The 16,570-nt window shown below is 44.1% G+C and overlaps 1 protein-coding gene across 1 annotated transcript in view; it reads right to left on the bottom strand.

Moving 5' to 3' along the window:
* LOC143984195 (guanylate cyclase soluble subunit beta-2-like) overlaps positions 1–16,570 on the bottom strand; it is a 52,065-nt gene that overhangs the window by 19,139 nt on the left and 16,356 nt on the right. Inside the window, exons 6-8 of the mRNA XM_077484488.1 lie at positions 10,034–10,230; positions 8,154–8,223; positions 1,578–1,681 (exon numbers count right to left, since the gene is read on the bottom strand). Of these exons, the coding sequence (XP_077340614.1) occupies positions 1,578–1,681; positions 8,154–8,223; positions 10,034–10,230 (371 nt within the window). The remainder of the gene's footprint in view (positions 1–1,577; positions 1,682–8,153; positions 8,224–10,033; positions 10,231–16,570) is intronic.

Here is a 16,570-nt window from a genome sequence, read left to right as displayed (position 1 = left end):
AACAAGCCTGCACAGTTGGTCACAGACATAAGTTTCCATTAGCCTGCAGGATTTCCAAGAATAAAGAATAAAGTTGGCCATACATGGATTGAAATTCTGGCAGTCCTAATTGAATGCATGTGCAGGCTGATTGTACAGACGTCGATCTACTAATCAACTTCTGTACAACCAGCCTGTCAGATAAATGCCTCTTGATCAACACCACCAGCTATAGCAGGCAGTGCTGATCAGTGCGTTCTGATGGATGGGAAGTTTTCACACCATCAGAATACAGTAGCTCAGTGGTAGAATGTGTGGATGGGGGAATTGGGTATTTTTTTTTTTTTTCGTTCAACCTGCTGGTTAAACATCCATTGGCTGCTTTAGCTCCTTACTTTTGATTTGTTCTTGGTAAAAGGTAAACTAAGGAAATATTTCCAATGAACAACAATTTACAGAATGGTATTTGTTCTTTAACTAAACAATAAGACCTTATTTTGTGGATTTGTGTTTGGTGACAGCTAAATCTTTCTACGAAAATACATTATACAAGAAAGTATTTTGCTTGTCCTTGCCATCACACTTAGTTAAGGAGTTGTTGGGAATTTCTGAGTGTCACCTCCTAGCATCAGTATTTATAAAAAAAAGTATGAGGCCGCGTACACACGCGGGGACTGTTCGCCCAACTTTGTCCGTCAAACAGTTTCGGCAAACAGTCCGCTCAAAATTAGCATGGACGGACATGGCCACACACGACGGACGAACAGTTTGCTGAAACCGTGCGCGATGACGTGAACGGCACGTACGACGGGACGAAAAATACGACGTCCTATACACTGCATTATAACTTTCGGCGTGAAAATCCTTTCTGAGCATGCGCGCAACTTTGTTTGACGAACAAGCCTACACACGCGGGGACTGTCCGCTGAAACAAGGTTTCAGCGGACAGTTTTTTGGAATTTCCGAAAAACCTTGTTCAGCGGACTGTTCGCTGAAACTGTCCGCTGAAAGCCCACACACGAGCGGACTGTCCGCTGAAACTTGGTTTCAGCGGACAGTTTCAGCGAACAGTCCCCGCGTGTGTACGCGGCCTGACTGTCAATCAGAAGTGGGGCATTGGTGTAATAGTTCCATGGTGAACACACATTGAGGAATTTCTTGTGGGTATCCAAGAGTGTGTTCACAATTTTCTCATTTATAAAAAATTTGTCTATGCATTGTTTAACTAAAGCGAAGTATACATATTATTTCTTCCATGTTTTGGCAATGGTTTGTTTGGCTAGGTTATGGGATATTTCAACCAGTGGCAGTACATTTGTTGCACAATAGTGCTTACTGACCTAAACTGTTAATGAACAAGTGACAATTATAACTAGTGATGATACTTGATTATATGTCTTGATTATTGGGCATTTAGATTATTTTAGAACCTTCACCTCAAACTTGGCAATCATCCTATATTCCAAATCTGGTAAACAAATAGATGCCTGTGCCCCAACCTGTACCAGCTCCAATAGTACATGGTTGGCTCAGATTAGTGCATTAGCACAGTGCTCGCCTAGTCTACTTAAATAAATAAAATATAGTTTTGCTTTTACCTCTTTATCAAACACAATATGGAAAGGAAATTCATTACAAAATGCCTTCTCATCCATCCACAATCTGTCTGGATATACTGGTTGGAAAGAGTTTAGCAAACTTCCTGAGGAGAAGTAAGCAAAAAGGAAACCATTCATAAAAAAAAATATTTTTACTGTAAAAAAAAAAGGCTTAATTTTTTTAAATATTTTTACTGTAAAAAAAAGGCTGCATTTTTTAGATGTTATTTTTTTTAATTAGATATTTATGTTAATGTAATTAGTATAATGTTCTTCCTTAGTAGCCTGCATTTTGCATCTTACAATTTAATATAAGTTTGTTTGTCTGCCCTGACAAGAGAAAAATACACTTGCTATGTATCATATTAAATAATTCAATCTTAGCTGTTATACAATATTTTCTATAAGCTGCCTACAGATGTAGATGCAATGGGACAATTATTTATGCATGCACAATCTGACTATCATTGGGTTAACTTGTCTTCAGAGTTCTACATAAACTTGTAATGCGGTTGTGACAGTGGGGTCACTTTGGACGCAGGGTGAATAAAAGAAACCCCCGATATGGTCTGTGATAGCCATATTCAAGGGTGTATAATTCATTGTGTATAAATTGGATGTATACTGTATGTGGGGGTTAAGTGTCATTGCTGTGAGGAATTAAGTTGTTTTGCATTTCTATTGTTCATTTAAGTCTATCCTTGTGTGTATTGTAAAGTGCCAGACAGACTGGCTGCTAACCCTTTGTGAAAAGATGTGTATTGGGTGGGATCGTTTGAAGCCTAGCAGACGTCTTGGGATGTGTGGGTGGAGCTGGGCTCTTGTTCATGTTAAAGCATGTGCCTTGAATTGTGTATAAAAATACAATGTTGGTTTTTAATAAATTCATTCCTACTACAGCAGAGACAGAGTGCGTCTCGTCTTTTTGCCAGAGGGATCGGCTCCTATAGGAAAGGGTCGTTTAGCTGTGGATATTGGTAACGAGTGGATGTGTGTCTCGGAGAGGGAACATCGTAAACGGCGTTAAACCCCTTTATATTAGGGGAGCCGTTACATTGGTGGCAGCAGCGGGATCTTCCCTCCAGTTACTAGGACACTTCAAACCACCACAGTAAATGACCAGCTATGCAGCCTGCAGGAAAGCCACACTGAAAGACTTACTTGAGAGCCGTGGAGGGACCAGTGGGACAAAGAACAAGGCCACCTTGATCAGGCAACTAACCGAGATGGATCAGAGGGATGGTGATGCAGGACCCCGGTAAGTTTCAGCAACGAGTTCGACAGCGGGTGGCATTATATGGTGCTAACCCATCAGAGACCGCCATACAGAATGCCATTAGAGACATCCAGCTGCAGGATGAGCGACAGGAGAGAGAACTAGAGCGGCAACATGAACAGAGAATGGCAGAAATACGGCAATCGGAGACAACACTTAAAGATGCAGCGCCTGTCCGTAAGTTGCCCTTTCGGGCGTTCAAACTATTTAAGGAGGGAGAGGAGGAAATTGAAGCATTCCTGCAGGACTTTGAGAGACTATGCCAGATACATGAAGTACTGCCCCAAGATTGGGTCGTCTTACTGGCAAGTAATTTAACTGGCAGAGCGGCGGATGCGTATCGGGCCCTGGAGGATGAGGACGCTAAAGACTATGATCGGGTAAAAGAAGCTCTGCTAGCCCGATTTGCCATTACACCCGAAGCCAGCCGGATTAAGTTTCGAGAATCTCGGAAACAAACCCACATAACATACGTGGAGTGGGCACATCGTCTGCAGCGAGACCTTAAGGGCTGGATCCAGGGAAGCCACACTCATACCATAGAAGACATCACCCAACTAGTACTCTTAGAACAGTTCTTTAACCACACCCCTCCGGTACTACGGGATTGGGTACGAGATAAGCAACCACGGACTGTACAGCAAGCGGCTACTTTGGCCGATGAATATCTGGACTCTCGAAGGTCAGGCGGAAGCGAGCGCCATCCACCATCTCGGCCCAGTTTATCAGCCTCTAACACAGCTTCAGCACCAACCCCAGCGGCCACTTATCCTCAGCAGCCCAGGTTCAACGCCCAGGACTATGCACAACCCATCATGTGTTTCGGATGTAAACAGCTAGGGCACAAAAAGCCAGACTGTCCATTAAATCCAGCCATCCAGTCCCAGTCATGGAGACAACCAGCAAGGGGGACCGCACACCCATGCCTGCGGCCCACTGCGTCGAGGGGGAAGAACATTGGGGCGTCCTGCACGAGGCTGATCCAATACAAGCAGCTAACCGGGACAACAGGCAACAACACAGGCAGACGGTCCGTGTTAATGGAACGATAGCCAATGGCTTACGTGATAGCGGCGCTACCATGACCCTACTACGGAAGAACCTCATCCCAGAGAGCCAACACACCGGAGACACTGTAGCCGTAAGAGTAGCGGGAGGTACCATCTTCCGGCTACCCGTGGCCCGTGTTCACCTGGATTGGGGGGTTGGTTCGGGACACGTGAATGTGGGGGTGATGAAGGACTTGCCTGCGGATGTACTACTGGGGAATGATTTGGCCCCCCTGTTTTCTGCTTACACCCCGATGGGCCCCGATGAAGTCAACCCTGTGACTACCCGTGCACAGACACGTACTGCTGGAACCGGCCCACTTGCTGCAGAGACCCAGGTGAGACTATCCTCCCCGACACGTACCTTAGATCAGGCGCGCCTAGGCTGGGATACCCCAGAAGCATTCGGGAGGGAAACTCGGGAGGACCCAACCTTACACAAGTATAGGGCTAAGGCAGATACTCAGGAAAGGGGAATAGATGGGGAGCTGTTTGAATGGGATGGGGATAGACTGTATAGGATCCCTAAGCCATCTCAGAGAAGTAAGGCCCCTTCGCAGAAACGACAGCTGGTGGTACCTAAGAAATACCAGCTGGAGATTCTGCGAATCGGGCATGATGTGCCGCTAGCGGGACATCTAGGGTTCCGTCGCACGGCCCATAGGATCACACAGAATTTCTTCTGGCCCAATTTTAGCCAGGATGTGCGACAATACTGCAAAACGTGTGACACATGTCAACGGATAGGGAAGAGGGGGGATCACCCTAAGGCTAAACTCATGTCCATGCCTATTATTGGGGAGCCCTTTTACCGCATAGCCATTGACATTGTGGGTCCCCTGGCCCGGCCTAGTCCATCCGGAAAGAAGTATATTCTCACCGTGGTGGACTACGCCACCCGTTACCCAGAGGCAGTAGCTATGTCCAACATTGAAGCAGAGACAGTAGCTGATGCCCTGGTTAAGATTTTTACCAGAGTGGGGTTCCCTAAAGAGATTCTCTCTGACCAGGGAACCCAGTTTACCGCGGTACTCACCCGGCAGTTGTGGAAGGTGTGCAATATTAAGCCCTTACTGAGCTCCCCCTACCACCCCCAGACTAATGGTCTCTGCGAACGCTTTAACGGGACCCTCAAGCAAATGCTGAGGACCTTTTCGGACTCTTGCAGAGACTGGGAGAGATTCCTGCCTCACCTGTTATTTGCGTACAGAGAGGTACCCCAGGAATCTACTGGGTTCTCGCCCTTCGAGTTACTCTATGGGAGAAGGGTCCGCGGACCCCTCGATCTCATCAGAGGACACTGGGAGGGAGAGACAGAGCAAGAAGGGACCCCCATAGTACCCTATGTTCTGGAACTCAGGGACCGCATGGAGCAACTGTCTCTGATGGTAAGAGAGAATCTCCAGGCGGCCCAGGGAAGACAGAAGAGATGGTACGACCGGGGGGCCCGACAGCGGGTCTTCCAGGTTGGGCAGAAGGTCTTAGTGCTCAAGCCTGTGAAGACCGACGAGATGCAGGCATCTTGGCAGGGCCCGTATAAAGTAGTAGCCCAGGTATGTGATACTACCTATGTCATTGCCAGCTGTGCAGATGAAAGAATCCAGCGAACCTTTCATGTGAACATGCTGAAGGAGTATCAGGAACGGCAGGAGGATGTTGCTGCAGTATGTGCCCCTGCTGCGGACGACTCAGAAGGTTTACCCCTCCCTGACTTACTAGAGAGAGAGCCCCAGACCGACCTCATTAGCCTTGTACAGCTAGGAGACCGGTTAAGCCCCACAAAGAAGGAACAGGCTAAGTGGCTTCTGTGGGAGAAACAGGCGACGTTCTCCCAAAGACCGGGCTATACGACCTTGGCTGTACATAAGGTAGAGACCCCTGGACAAGCACCCCTCCGCCAGCCCCCCTACCGTATCCCTGAAGCAGTCCGAGAGGAAATGCGGAAGGAGATACAGGAGATGATTCAGTTAGGAGTCATTGAGCCTTCTGACAGCCCTTGGGCCTCGCCTGTAGTCCTGGTGCCTAAGAAAGACGGGACTACCCGGTTCTGCGTGGACTACAGGCGACTCAACGAGAAGACCACCACTGATGCCTACCCGATGCCCAGGGTAGACGAACTACTAGATCGTATAGCCAGGGGACGTTATTTAACTACAATAGACCTGTGTAAAGGTTATTGGCAGATCACCCTGGCCGAGGATGCTATCCCCAAGTCGGCATTTGTTACCCCATTTGGCCTGTACCAGTCTAATGAAAAATGGAATGGAATGAAAAATGCCCCGGCGACCTTCCAACGTATGGTGGATAGGTTCCTCGATGGCTTCCAGGATTTTGCATGTGCATATCTGGATGACATTGCGATCTACAGTGGGTCTTGGCAGGAGCACCTGGTTCACGTAGGAGTGGTTCTGGACAAAATTCGGGCCGCAGGCCTGACCTTGAAACCAGACAAGTGCCATCTAGGAATGGCGGAGGTGCAGTACCTGGGGCACCGAGTGGGGTGTGGGAACCAGAGACCAGAGCCAGCCAAGGTAGAGTCAGTAGCTAACTGGCCCACACCCCGTACTAAGACCCAGGTATTGGCCTTCTTGGGAACTGCAGGGTACTACCGACGTTTTGTCCCTAATTATAGTGCTATCGCCAAACCCCTGACTGACCTGACGAAAAAGAATTTACCTAGGCAAGTCCTCTGGTCTCCAGCTTGTGAATCCGCGTTTCTAGCCCTCAAGCAAGCACTTGTAAATGCCCCTGTCTTGGCTGCCCCAGTACCTAACAAGCGTTTTCTTGTCCACACAGATGCTTCCATGTTTGGACTGGGGGCGGTGCTGAGCCAAGTTGGGGAGGATGGAGGAGAACACCCTGTCGCATACCTGAGTAGAAAACTATTACCCCGGGAAGTGAGCTATGCGGCAGTGGAGAAGGAGTGTTTGGCCCTGGTCTGGGCCCTTAAAAAGCTGAACCCTTACTTATACGGACAGGAATTTTCACTGGTCACCGACCACAACCCATTGGTCTGGCTTAACCGGGTCTCCGGAGATAATGGCAGGTTGTTGCGGTGGAGCTTAGCCCTACAACCTTACAACTTCACCATCAGCTACCGACCCGGTAAGCAAAATGGCAATGCTGATGGGTTGTCCCGGCAAACCGACGCCCTCCCGGGCTCCTAGTGCAATGTTGATGGGTTATCCAGTATTGGAAGAATGGACCCATGGACTAACTGTGGAGTCAACCCGTCTGGGGTCCCCTCCTCTGTTAGTCCCCTGCCGAAAGGGGAGATGTGTGACAGTGGGGTCACTTTGGACACAGGGTGAATAAAAGAAACCCCTGATATGGTCTGTGATAGCCATATTCAAGGGTGTATAATTCATTGTGTATAAGTTGGATGTATACTGTATGTGTGGGTTAAGTGTCATTGCTGTAAGGAATTAAGTTGTTTTGCATTTCTATTGTTCATTTAAGTCTATCCTTGTGTGTATTGTAAAGTGCCAGACAGACTGGCTGCTAACCCTTTGTGAAAAGATGTGTATTGGATGGGATCGTTTGAAGCCTAGCAGACGTCTTGGGATGTGTGGGTGGAGCTGGGCTCTTGTTCATGTTAAAGCATGTGCCTTGAATTGTGTATAAAAATACAATGTTGGTTTTTAATAAATTCATTCCTACTACAGCAGAGACAGAGTGCGTCTCGTCTTTTTGCCAGAGGGATCGGCTCCTATAGGAAAGGGTCGTTTAGCTGTGGATATTGGTACCGAGTGGATGTGTGTCTCGGAGAGGGAACATCGTAAACGGCGTTAACCCCCTTTATATTAGGGGAGCCGTTACAGCGGTCTCTGCTGACCCCACAGTCATCAAAGAACTAGTGAAACAGGAGCAGGAAGCTGCTGCAAATTTATTGAGAAAAACAAAAGGAAACATTGCAATTATACAATCTATCTAATTACTATCCCCTAGAAGGATCAGAGGCCTCTCACAAATTTGACACCATGTTGTTGGTGTCTGTCACACGCATATCCTCTAGTCTAGAGGTAGAATGTACAAAAAATACCTTCATGTAAAAAAATGTATACTTATGAAAGGGAGGATCAACTAATCTAAACTCTGAGCTTTCAGTAGAAAAGACATGTACATATAACTTAAGACTGCCATACTTCTAAAGATTTTTAAATCTCTTGAGTTATTTCCTATGTAGCATTAGTATTTTGTTCATAGGTCATTTTAATAGATGTGAGCTGGGTGCAGTAGGAGATCACCAACCTCTTCCGAACATGACCACATTCCTTATGATATCCCAATGGGACTTCTTTACAGGACAGCAAGATAATATCTTATTTACATCTGTACTTGTTTCTGTATTCTTATGATCCTGTCAATGTAAAAAAAAAGAATAGGCAGCTGTGTAATATTGTGAAACATTGCCCAACATTAGAAATATTAAATACAATAATTGCCTATAAACTCATATTCTATAAGGTTCTTCAAGCACATTTCTCAAGTAGCTGCCAGGTTATGAAAAGTAAAGTGCAAAAATGGTCAGAACATCACAAAGTACATACCTTAAAACTTTATTTGCAATAACAGGATCTGAAGCACTTGGTAAGCATCAAAACTACTGACTTTTAGGAGACGATGTAGCCTCAGAAATATAGCAATGTAAGAATTGCTCCAAGGACTGATTGGCTCGTTCTGCTGCCCAATTAGACAGCGGGTGATACCCAGAGGAGAAAGCAAGCTGAATTCCCAACTGTGCGGCAAAGTGACAGATGTGAGTAAAGTTTTGAGGACTTTACCCATTGGTGTGCTGCCCATTTTTTTAGCTTGGTTTTCATGGTATTACTGTTGGCAGTGCATCCTCCCAAAAGCATCTAAAGGTACTGTGCAGGATGTATTTTTATTCAGGCTGTAAAAACTGCCAGCTCCCTTAATATTACCCTTGGCATTAATGTAATCCTAAAATTCTGATGGTCATGAGTGACCCAGTTTTTGCAAAAAATGTCTTTGAATCAAGTATCACAATGGATGGACAACTAGCTAGACACTGGAGGGTTCAGGGCAACAATGAGTTTAAATGAGTCTTTTAAGGATTCATTACAAAACACTGAGATTTTCTAATGTTTGTCTAGAATTAAGGCACTAAGGTAAAAAGGGAGCACCATGTGTTCAAAATACATAGTTACATAGTTAATCTGGTTGAAAAAGATATAAATCCATCCAGTTCAAGTTCAACCCACAGGGGAAAAAAACCCACTAACACAAACTGACTGAAAAAAAAACTACAGGTGGTTGCTGTGCTCTTATGGTGAGCAAGAAATAGCAAATGTCTCACCATCCTATTCATTGTCATAAATGAGACATCTCCCTATCTGTGTCCTTTTCAAAATCTCTATTTGCATATCCACAGAAAAATTACTCTTTGCAGTGCCAAGGCTTTACTCATTGCAATATGGGGTGAGTTAATTGGACATGCATGGTCTACACTACCACAAAATTGAAACACTGAAGGGGCTCCCGGTGGAACTGGAGGATCCAATTTCTGAAGAAAAGTTGACATGCTGTAAGCTACTGGAATTACACCATAGTTTGTATGATATAAGCCTACCACAGGTTTACATTAATATTAGTCTTAGCCCTTGTACACACAATCGGAGCGTTTTGTCGGATATTCCGACTGTGTGTGGTCTGCACTGGACTGTTTCCGTCGGAATATCTGTCGGACCAAATTTTCCAACTTGCCGGAAATATTTTCTGCCAAAATGCTCCGATTGGACATACTCCGATCATGTGTAGAGAATTCCGATCGGACAAAGTGCCACTCATGCTCAGATCAAATTCCTACATCAAAGCTATTGGCTACTAGCCTGAACGTAGTCCCATCGTAACGAATTTACGTCATCACGTTCTGAAAGATCGGATTTTCCAACAACTTTGTCCGACCGTGTGTATGCAACAGTTTCGGACAAAATCCGACGCATTTGGTTGTCGGAATCTCCGACCGTGTGTACAAGGGCTTACTGTTAGATTGTAAAACCCTGTATCCACATCTCAAAAAGTTTTAGTCAATTGTTAAGACCGCTTTAAAAATGTTGTGTGTGTTTTTTTAAAATAAAATCAAATACATCTGTGGTGAAAATTGCTACCTGATCTTGAAGAAAGCTATTTTTATCCTCTATATTTTGCCTCGGCCTTATTGTTTTCTTCTGACCTTCTTTATTCTGGAGAATTTCAAATATAACATGTTCACGCTTCCCAGTGCGATCCTTCTCCTTCGTATGATAGACAATGCTCATGGTTATTTCGCTGTTAAAGAAATCTTTTGCCACAGATTCTATTATCCCTGTGAGAGCAGGTGAAACAATCAGAGTTATTGAAACAGGAGGAGATTAAAGTTCAACAGAAAACCCTATTCAGTCAGATGGAGATTGTACTAGAAACCATAATTTTTATAGTCTTACCTCCACTTATTTAATAAAGGACTTTGGAGGGGACCTTGATATACTGTGCAGTCTAACAGGCACCAGTTAAAGTGATATTAAAATCAGATTTATTTATTTTTTAATAACAAACATGTCATACTTACCTGCTCTGTGCAGTGATTTTGCACAGAGCAGCCCTGATCTTTAATTTCTTGTGTCCCCCACTGGCCCTCTGGCCCCTCCCTACTGCCCACAGAGCAAGCAGCTTGCTATGAAGACATCTGAGCAGGCTTGCTCCCAAGCCGCTGTCCTGTCTCTCCATTCAGACACAGAGTATGGCTCCGCCCCGCCCTTGCTCTCTCCTCATTGGCTCACTGGCTGTGATTGGCCCCAGCTATTGTCAATGGCTGCCACTGCTCTCTCAGCCAATGCGGAGGCAGAGACCCCAGAGAGCTGCTGCTCTTGTGCACATTGCTGGATCGTGATGGGGCTCAGGTAAGTAATGGGGGGGGGACTGGGGAGTTGCTGCACACAGAAGGTATTTTACCTTCATGCATAGAATACATGAAGGTAAATAACCTTGAGCCTTTGGAACCACTTTAAGCTGGGCACGCATTAGCAGAATTTATTTTAAGATTTTTCATTGTACAAACATTTCTTTGATTTTCTAATCATTAGTAGGGTGAAATAAATTTTTGTTTTTTCAACCACAGTGGTTACAAATTTTGAAGGAGCAGGATGGAATTTTTTTCTTGAATGACCAAATGTCTAATAGTGTATGTGGTTTTTACTCAGGAAAGTGCACTTCTTTTAAAATCGAATTTTAAAAGAAAACAAAACTTTGAAATACTCTAGAACGACATCTGTGAAGTCATCAAATGTACTGAGAATTTTCGCATGAATGTTTGTACACATTCTTTGGACAAACGCTCATTCAAAAATCTAGTAGTATATGGCCAGCATAAGACTCAATAATCAGCACTCAGTAACACAACTGGTCTTACCTTTCCCTTTCTTCTTTATTTCTGTACAAGGACATTTGTGTAACTGTTATGCCTTGTACACACGATCGAAATTTCCGCCAACAACACTGAAGAATTTTGTCCGAAGGGTGTTGGCTCAAACTTGTCTTACATACACACGGTCACACAAATGTTGGCCAACAATTATGAACGTAGTGGCGTACTAGACATACTACGTGGTTTTTCATCTCTTTAGCGCCACCCTTTGGGCTCCTTCTGTTAGTAGAAGTTTTGTGAGTGTTGATTCGCACTTTTCTTTTCGCGTTTTTCATTTCGTGCTTTTCAGTTTGTTTCTGAACAGCCGTTGGTCAATTAAGCATGTTGCGGAATCGGAGGAGATAACGTGTGATTTGTTATTGGCCTTGGAGTTATCGCTTTGACATTTATTTATTTTTTGGTTGAATAATGATTTGGTATATTTTCTATATTTTTGGATGTGTAGAATGCACTTTTTGGTTATGTCCTATTGACAGATAGCATGTCTATTTTTTTTTTTAATGTACAATAAAAAAAAATGTGGAGAATAATACTTGGCTGTGTATTTTACTTCAAATGACAGTTTGGGAGTAGGCAGTTACATTTTAAAAAATACAATGTAAAATTGACAAGGGACACCAACATAGTTGTATCTTTGATCTTATAAACTATGAGATAATGGTGTTGTGGTAACTTGCACAAATATAAAAAAAAAGCATAATCATATTATTCTTGATATCACTAGGTAAAAAAAGCCTTGGAAAATTTGTTTGCAATAACTCCATCAGTATCAACAGCAAAGCAGCTTCATTATTATCCCACTAAAGAAGAAGAGAATTGTGCAATGCATTTGGAGATTTCATAATTTGCCACGTCACAAATGTTAATTCTCCATTAAGAATGCTAGTTTACAATACCGACCGCTTCTGCTTTCGAGCACGCGTGTTTGTACTTTGGACTTTTGTCTGAAGGACTTGTGTACACACACGATCGGAAAATATGTGTTGTGTGTTGTTGGAATATTTGAAGACATGCTAGCCAACATTTGTTGGCGGAAAGTCCAACAATTGTCCAATGGAGCACACACATGGTTGGATTTTCCAACAACAGCCTGACGTCCAACATTTCCCGTCAGAAAATCTGATCGTGTGTACAGGGCTTTAGAGTGCTAGAGTGTGAATTTAGGTATTGGATTTACACTTTATGTGTGTGAATAAACCTGAAGTTGGCACCAGCTAAAGAAAAATACAGGTGAATGGATGTGCCGGTACCTCTCCTAATGATATCAAAGGGCCAAGTGCAAGTGGTCCACAAACTCTGTTATACTATTCAGACTTTTTGATACTGAGCTTCCAGCTGTTACCACACCCTGTGAACATACGTGGTCTCACTTCCCCAGTCAGATGTACACTCGCCAGCTAATATTGCCTCACACTCTTGTGTTTTGGCAAAAAGATCAGTCAGCACACCAAGTTACAGTGATATCCCAATAGATGATGGTCCAAAGGTTATCGTGATATACAGAGAAAATAAACTCTAAATAGTGTGATACCATTAAAAGTTCAATTTTAGTCTTATCAGATCCGGACACCTTCCTCCCTACATTTTGAGAGTCTCCCACATACCTTTTCACAAACTTAAAACGTGCCTTTTTTTTTTTTTTTTTACTGAAAGTAATGACTTTCTTCTGGCCACTCTGCCATAATCCCAAACTCTATGGAGCGTACGGATTATTGTCATCCTATGTACTGATACTGCAGTCTCTGCTGTGGAACTCCTCCAGGGTTACCTTAGATCTCTGTGCTGCCTCTCTGATTAATGCCCTGCTTGCCCAGTCCCTGAGTTTTGGTGTGCGGCTGTCTCTTGGCAGGTTTGCTGTTGTGCCATGTTCATTCCATATGGTTATGTTAGAATTGATGGTGCTCCTAGGGATCATCAAAGATTTGGATATTTTTTTTATAACCTAACCCTGACTTGTACTTCTCAATAACATTGTCCTTTACTTATTTGGAGAGTTCCTTGGTCTTCATGGCAGTGTTTGGTTAGTGGTGCCTCTTGCTTAGGTTTTGCAGCCTCTGGGGCCTTTCAAAAAAGTGTGTATATGTAATGACAGATCATGTGGGGAGGGGGGGGGGGAGAGGGGCTGGACATGGTATAGTTTGCCATGGATTCTGCAGCACTCTTTCGCCTGAAGTGGGAGCAAATACCTGTATTAGACAGGTATCTGCTCTCCCCTCCCCCCTGAAAGGTGCCAAATGTGACACCGGAGGGGGGGGGGGGGGGGAAACCGGATCAGCGGAGGTTCCATTTCTGGGTGGAACTCTGCTTTAAAGAAATAATAGATAAATGTAAATTATGTAAGGATACAGTATCTCACAAAAGGGAGTACACCCCTCACATTTTTGTGAATATTTTATTATATCTTTTCATGTGACAACACTGAAGAAATTACACTTTGCTACAATGTAAAGTAGTCAATGTACAGCTTGTATAACTGTAAATTTTCTGTCCCCTCAAAATAACTCAACACATATCCATTAATGTCTAAACCGCTGGCAACAAGACTGAGTACACCCCTGAGTGAAAATGTCCAAATTGGCCCCAAAGTGTCAAAATTTTATGTGGCCACTATTATTTTCCAGCACTGCCTTAACCCTCTTGGGCATGGAGTTCACCGGAGCTTCACAGGTTGCCACTGAAGTCCCATTCCACTCTTTCATGATGACATCACAGAGCTGGTGGATGTTAGAGACATTTCTCTCCTCCGCCTCCCGTTTGAGGATGCCCCACAGATGCTTAATAGGGATTAGGTCTGGAAACATGCTTGGCCAGTCCATCACCTTTACCCTCAGCTTCTTTAGCAAGGCAGTGGTCATCTTGGAGTTGTGTTTGGGGTCATTATCATGTTGGAATACTGCCCTGCGGCCCAGTCTCCGAAGGGAGGGGATCATACTCTGCTTCAGTACGTCACAGTACATGTTGGCATTCATGGTTCCCTCAGTGAACTGTAGTTTCCCAGTGCCGGCAGCACTCATGCAGCCCCAGACCATGACACTCCCACCATGCTTAACTGTAGGCAAGACACACTTGTCTTTGTACTCCTCACCCAGTTGCCGCCACACACACACACTTGACACCATCTGAAAAAAATATGTTTATCTTGGTCTCATCAGACCACAGGACATGGTTCCAGTAATCCATGTCCTTAGTCTGCTTATCTTCAGCAAACTGTTTGCGAGTTTTCTTGTGCATCATCTTTAGAAAAGGCTTCCTTCTGAGACAACAGCCATGCAGACCAATTTGATGCAGTTTTGTGGCGTTTGGTCTGAGCACTGACAGGCTGACCCCCCACCCCTTCACCTTTGCAGCAATGCTGACAGCACTCATACGTCTATTTGCCAAAGACAACCTCTGGATATGAGCATGTGCACTCAACTTCTTTGGTCGACCATGGCGAGGCCTGTTCTGAGAGGAACCTGTCCTGTTAAACTGTTGTAAGGTCTTGGCCACCATGCTGCAGCTCAGTTTCAGGGTCTTGGCAATCTTCTTAAAGCCTAGGACATCTTTATGTAGGGCAACAGTTCTTTTTTGCAGATCCTCAGAGAGTTCTTTGCCATGAGGTGCCATGTTGAACTTTCAGTGACCAGTATGAGAAAGTGAGAGCGATAACACCCAGTTTAACACACCTGCTCCCCATTCACACCTGAGACCTTGTAACACTAACAAGTCACATGACACGGGGAAATGGCTAATTGGGCCCAATTTGGACATTTCCACTTAGGGGTTACTCACTTTTGTTGCCATTGGTTTAGACATTAATGGCTGTGTGTTGAGTTATTTTGAGAGACAGCAAATGTACACCGTTATACAAGTGGTACACACACTCTTTACCTTGTAGCAAAGTGTAATTTCTTCAGCATTGTCACATGAAAAGATATAATAAAATATTTACAAAAATGTGAGGGGTGTACTCACTTTTGTGAGATACTGTACAACTGAGTTTAAAAAACTATCAGAGGAATTAAATAAAAATATTGAACAGAAAGGGTTCCATAGAGACTGTAATGATTACAAAACCAAGCAGGTTTTTAAATGGCAATAGCAGATTATTCACAATGTACCAAGTTCCACCAATACCACTCCAGAAAGAGTTACATATGTCCAAGTGGAACATAACACTCCCAAACAGGATGCACCCAGAGAAAGGCAGGATCAACATTATGATGCAAACAAACCACCTAAAAGCACTTATAATAGTAATCCTTATCACAACAATCAACCATATAGGGGGCCATGAAGACCCCTGCACAATGGGAATCAAGTGCATAATGGGGGTGGCAGGAACTGGGGTTCTAACCCCAGACCATGGAAACCCCAATATGGTGAATACAATACACAATGACAATATGGGGGAAGGAATAATCAAGGATTCACTCAAAGGCCACGGAGACCACATTACAATGATAATCATTCATATGCACGGCAGGCGGGGGGCTGTAATATTATACCCCCAAACCCCAAAGACCTAGATGGCAGAAGTATCCAGAATATGAACAGGAACCTATTCAAACTTCCAATAGGTATGCTCCACTACAACAACACTATAGAAATGAGCAATCTCAGACACCTTTTTTAGACAAAGGATATACACGCACAGAAAATTACCCGAGAGGAGGAACCCCCCAGACAATAACCCCCACAGAGGGAGCCCCCCAGGGAGGGAGAAGAAAGAGGGGATGTAGGGGAGGGAGGAAGATCCAAAAGAAAAAGAGAATATCAGGAGAGGGTATATATAATCTCAGTGGGGTTGAACTCACCAAACAGGAACTCTTAGTACTTGATCAGGGACTAAAATTTGCCCCAAAGAAACCTCTCAACAAGTTTGATGCATATATAGGCATCCAGAAGTCTGTTAGAAACATTAACATTAGGAAATTTTACGTCATGAATCCAGTAAATAGAAGTGATACCATTCAAGATCAAAGTGTATATACTTCAAAGTATATATACATCAAATAGGGCTATAAGAAAATGGCAGTGGAAGCCGCTGTATAAGTAAGGGGAAAACTCGTCAGCCAGCCATATCTCCCTGAGGGAGTCACGAGGAGTGATGAAACTAGTTGGAGGGATCTGAGAGGCTGACGAACGAGGAAGGAATATACTGTGTTACAGGGATGGAGGTTCCACTGATGGCTGGAACTGCAGAACTGGCGGACAGGTGAAACACTCATCAGTGCACAAGTTATATCTGGGATAAACTAAT

Source organism: Lithobates pipiens, unplaced genomic scaffold (genome assembly GCF_037356315.1).
Source record: "Lithobates pipiens isolate NorthernLeopardFrog02 unplaced genomic scaffold, aLitPip1_a1.2 Scaffold_16, whole genome shotgun sequence".
Taxonomy (NCBI): domain Eukaryota; kingdom Metazoa; phylum Chordata; class Amphibia; order Anura; family Ranidae; genus Lithobates; species Lithobates pipiens.
Note: the sequence above shows the minus strand (reverse complement) of the source record. Positions and strands in the feature narration are given on the sequence as shown.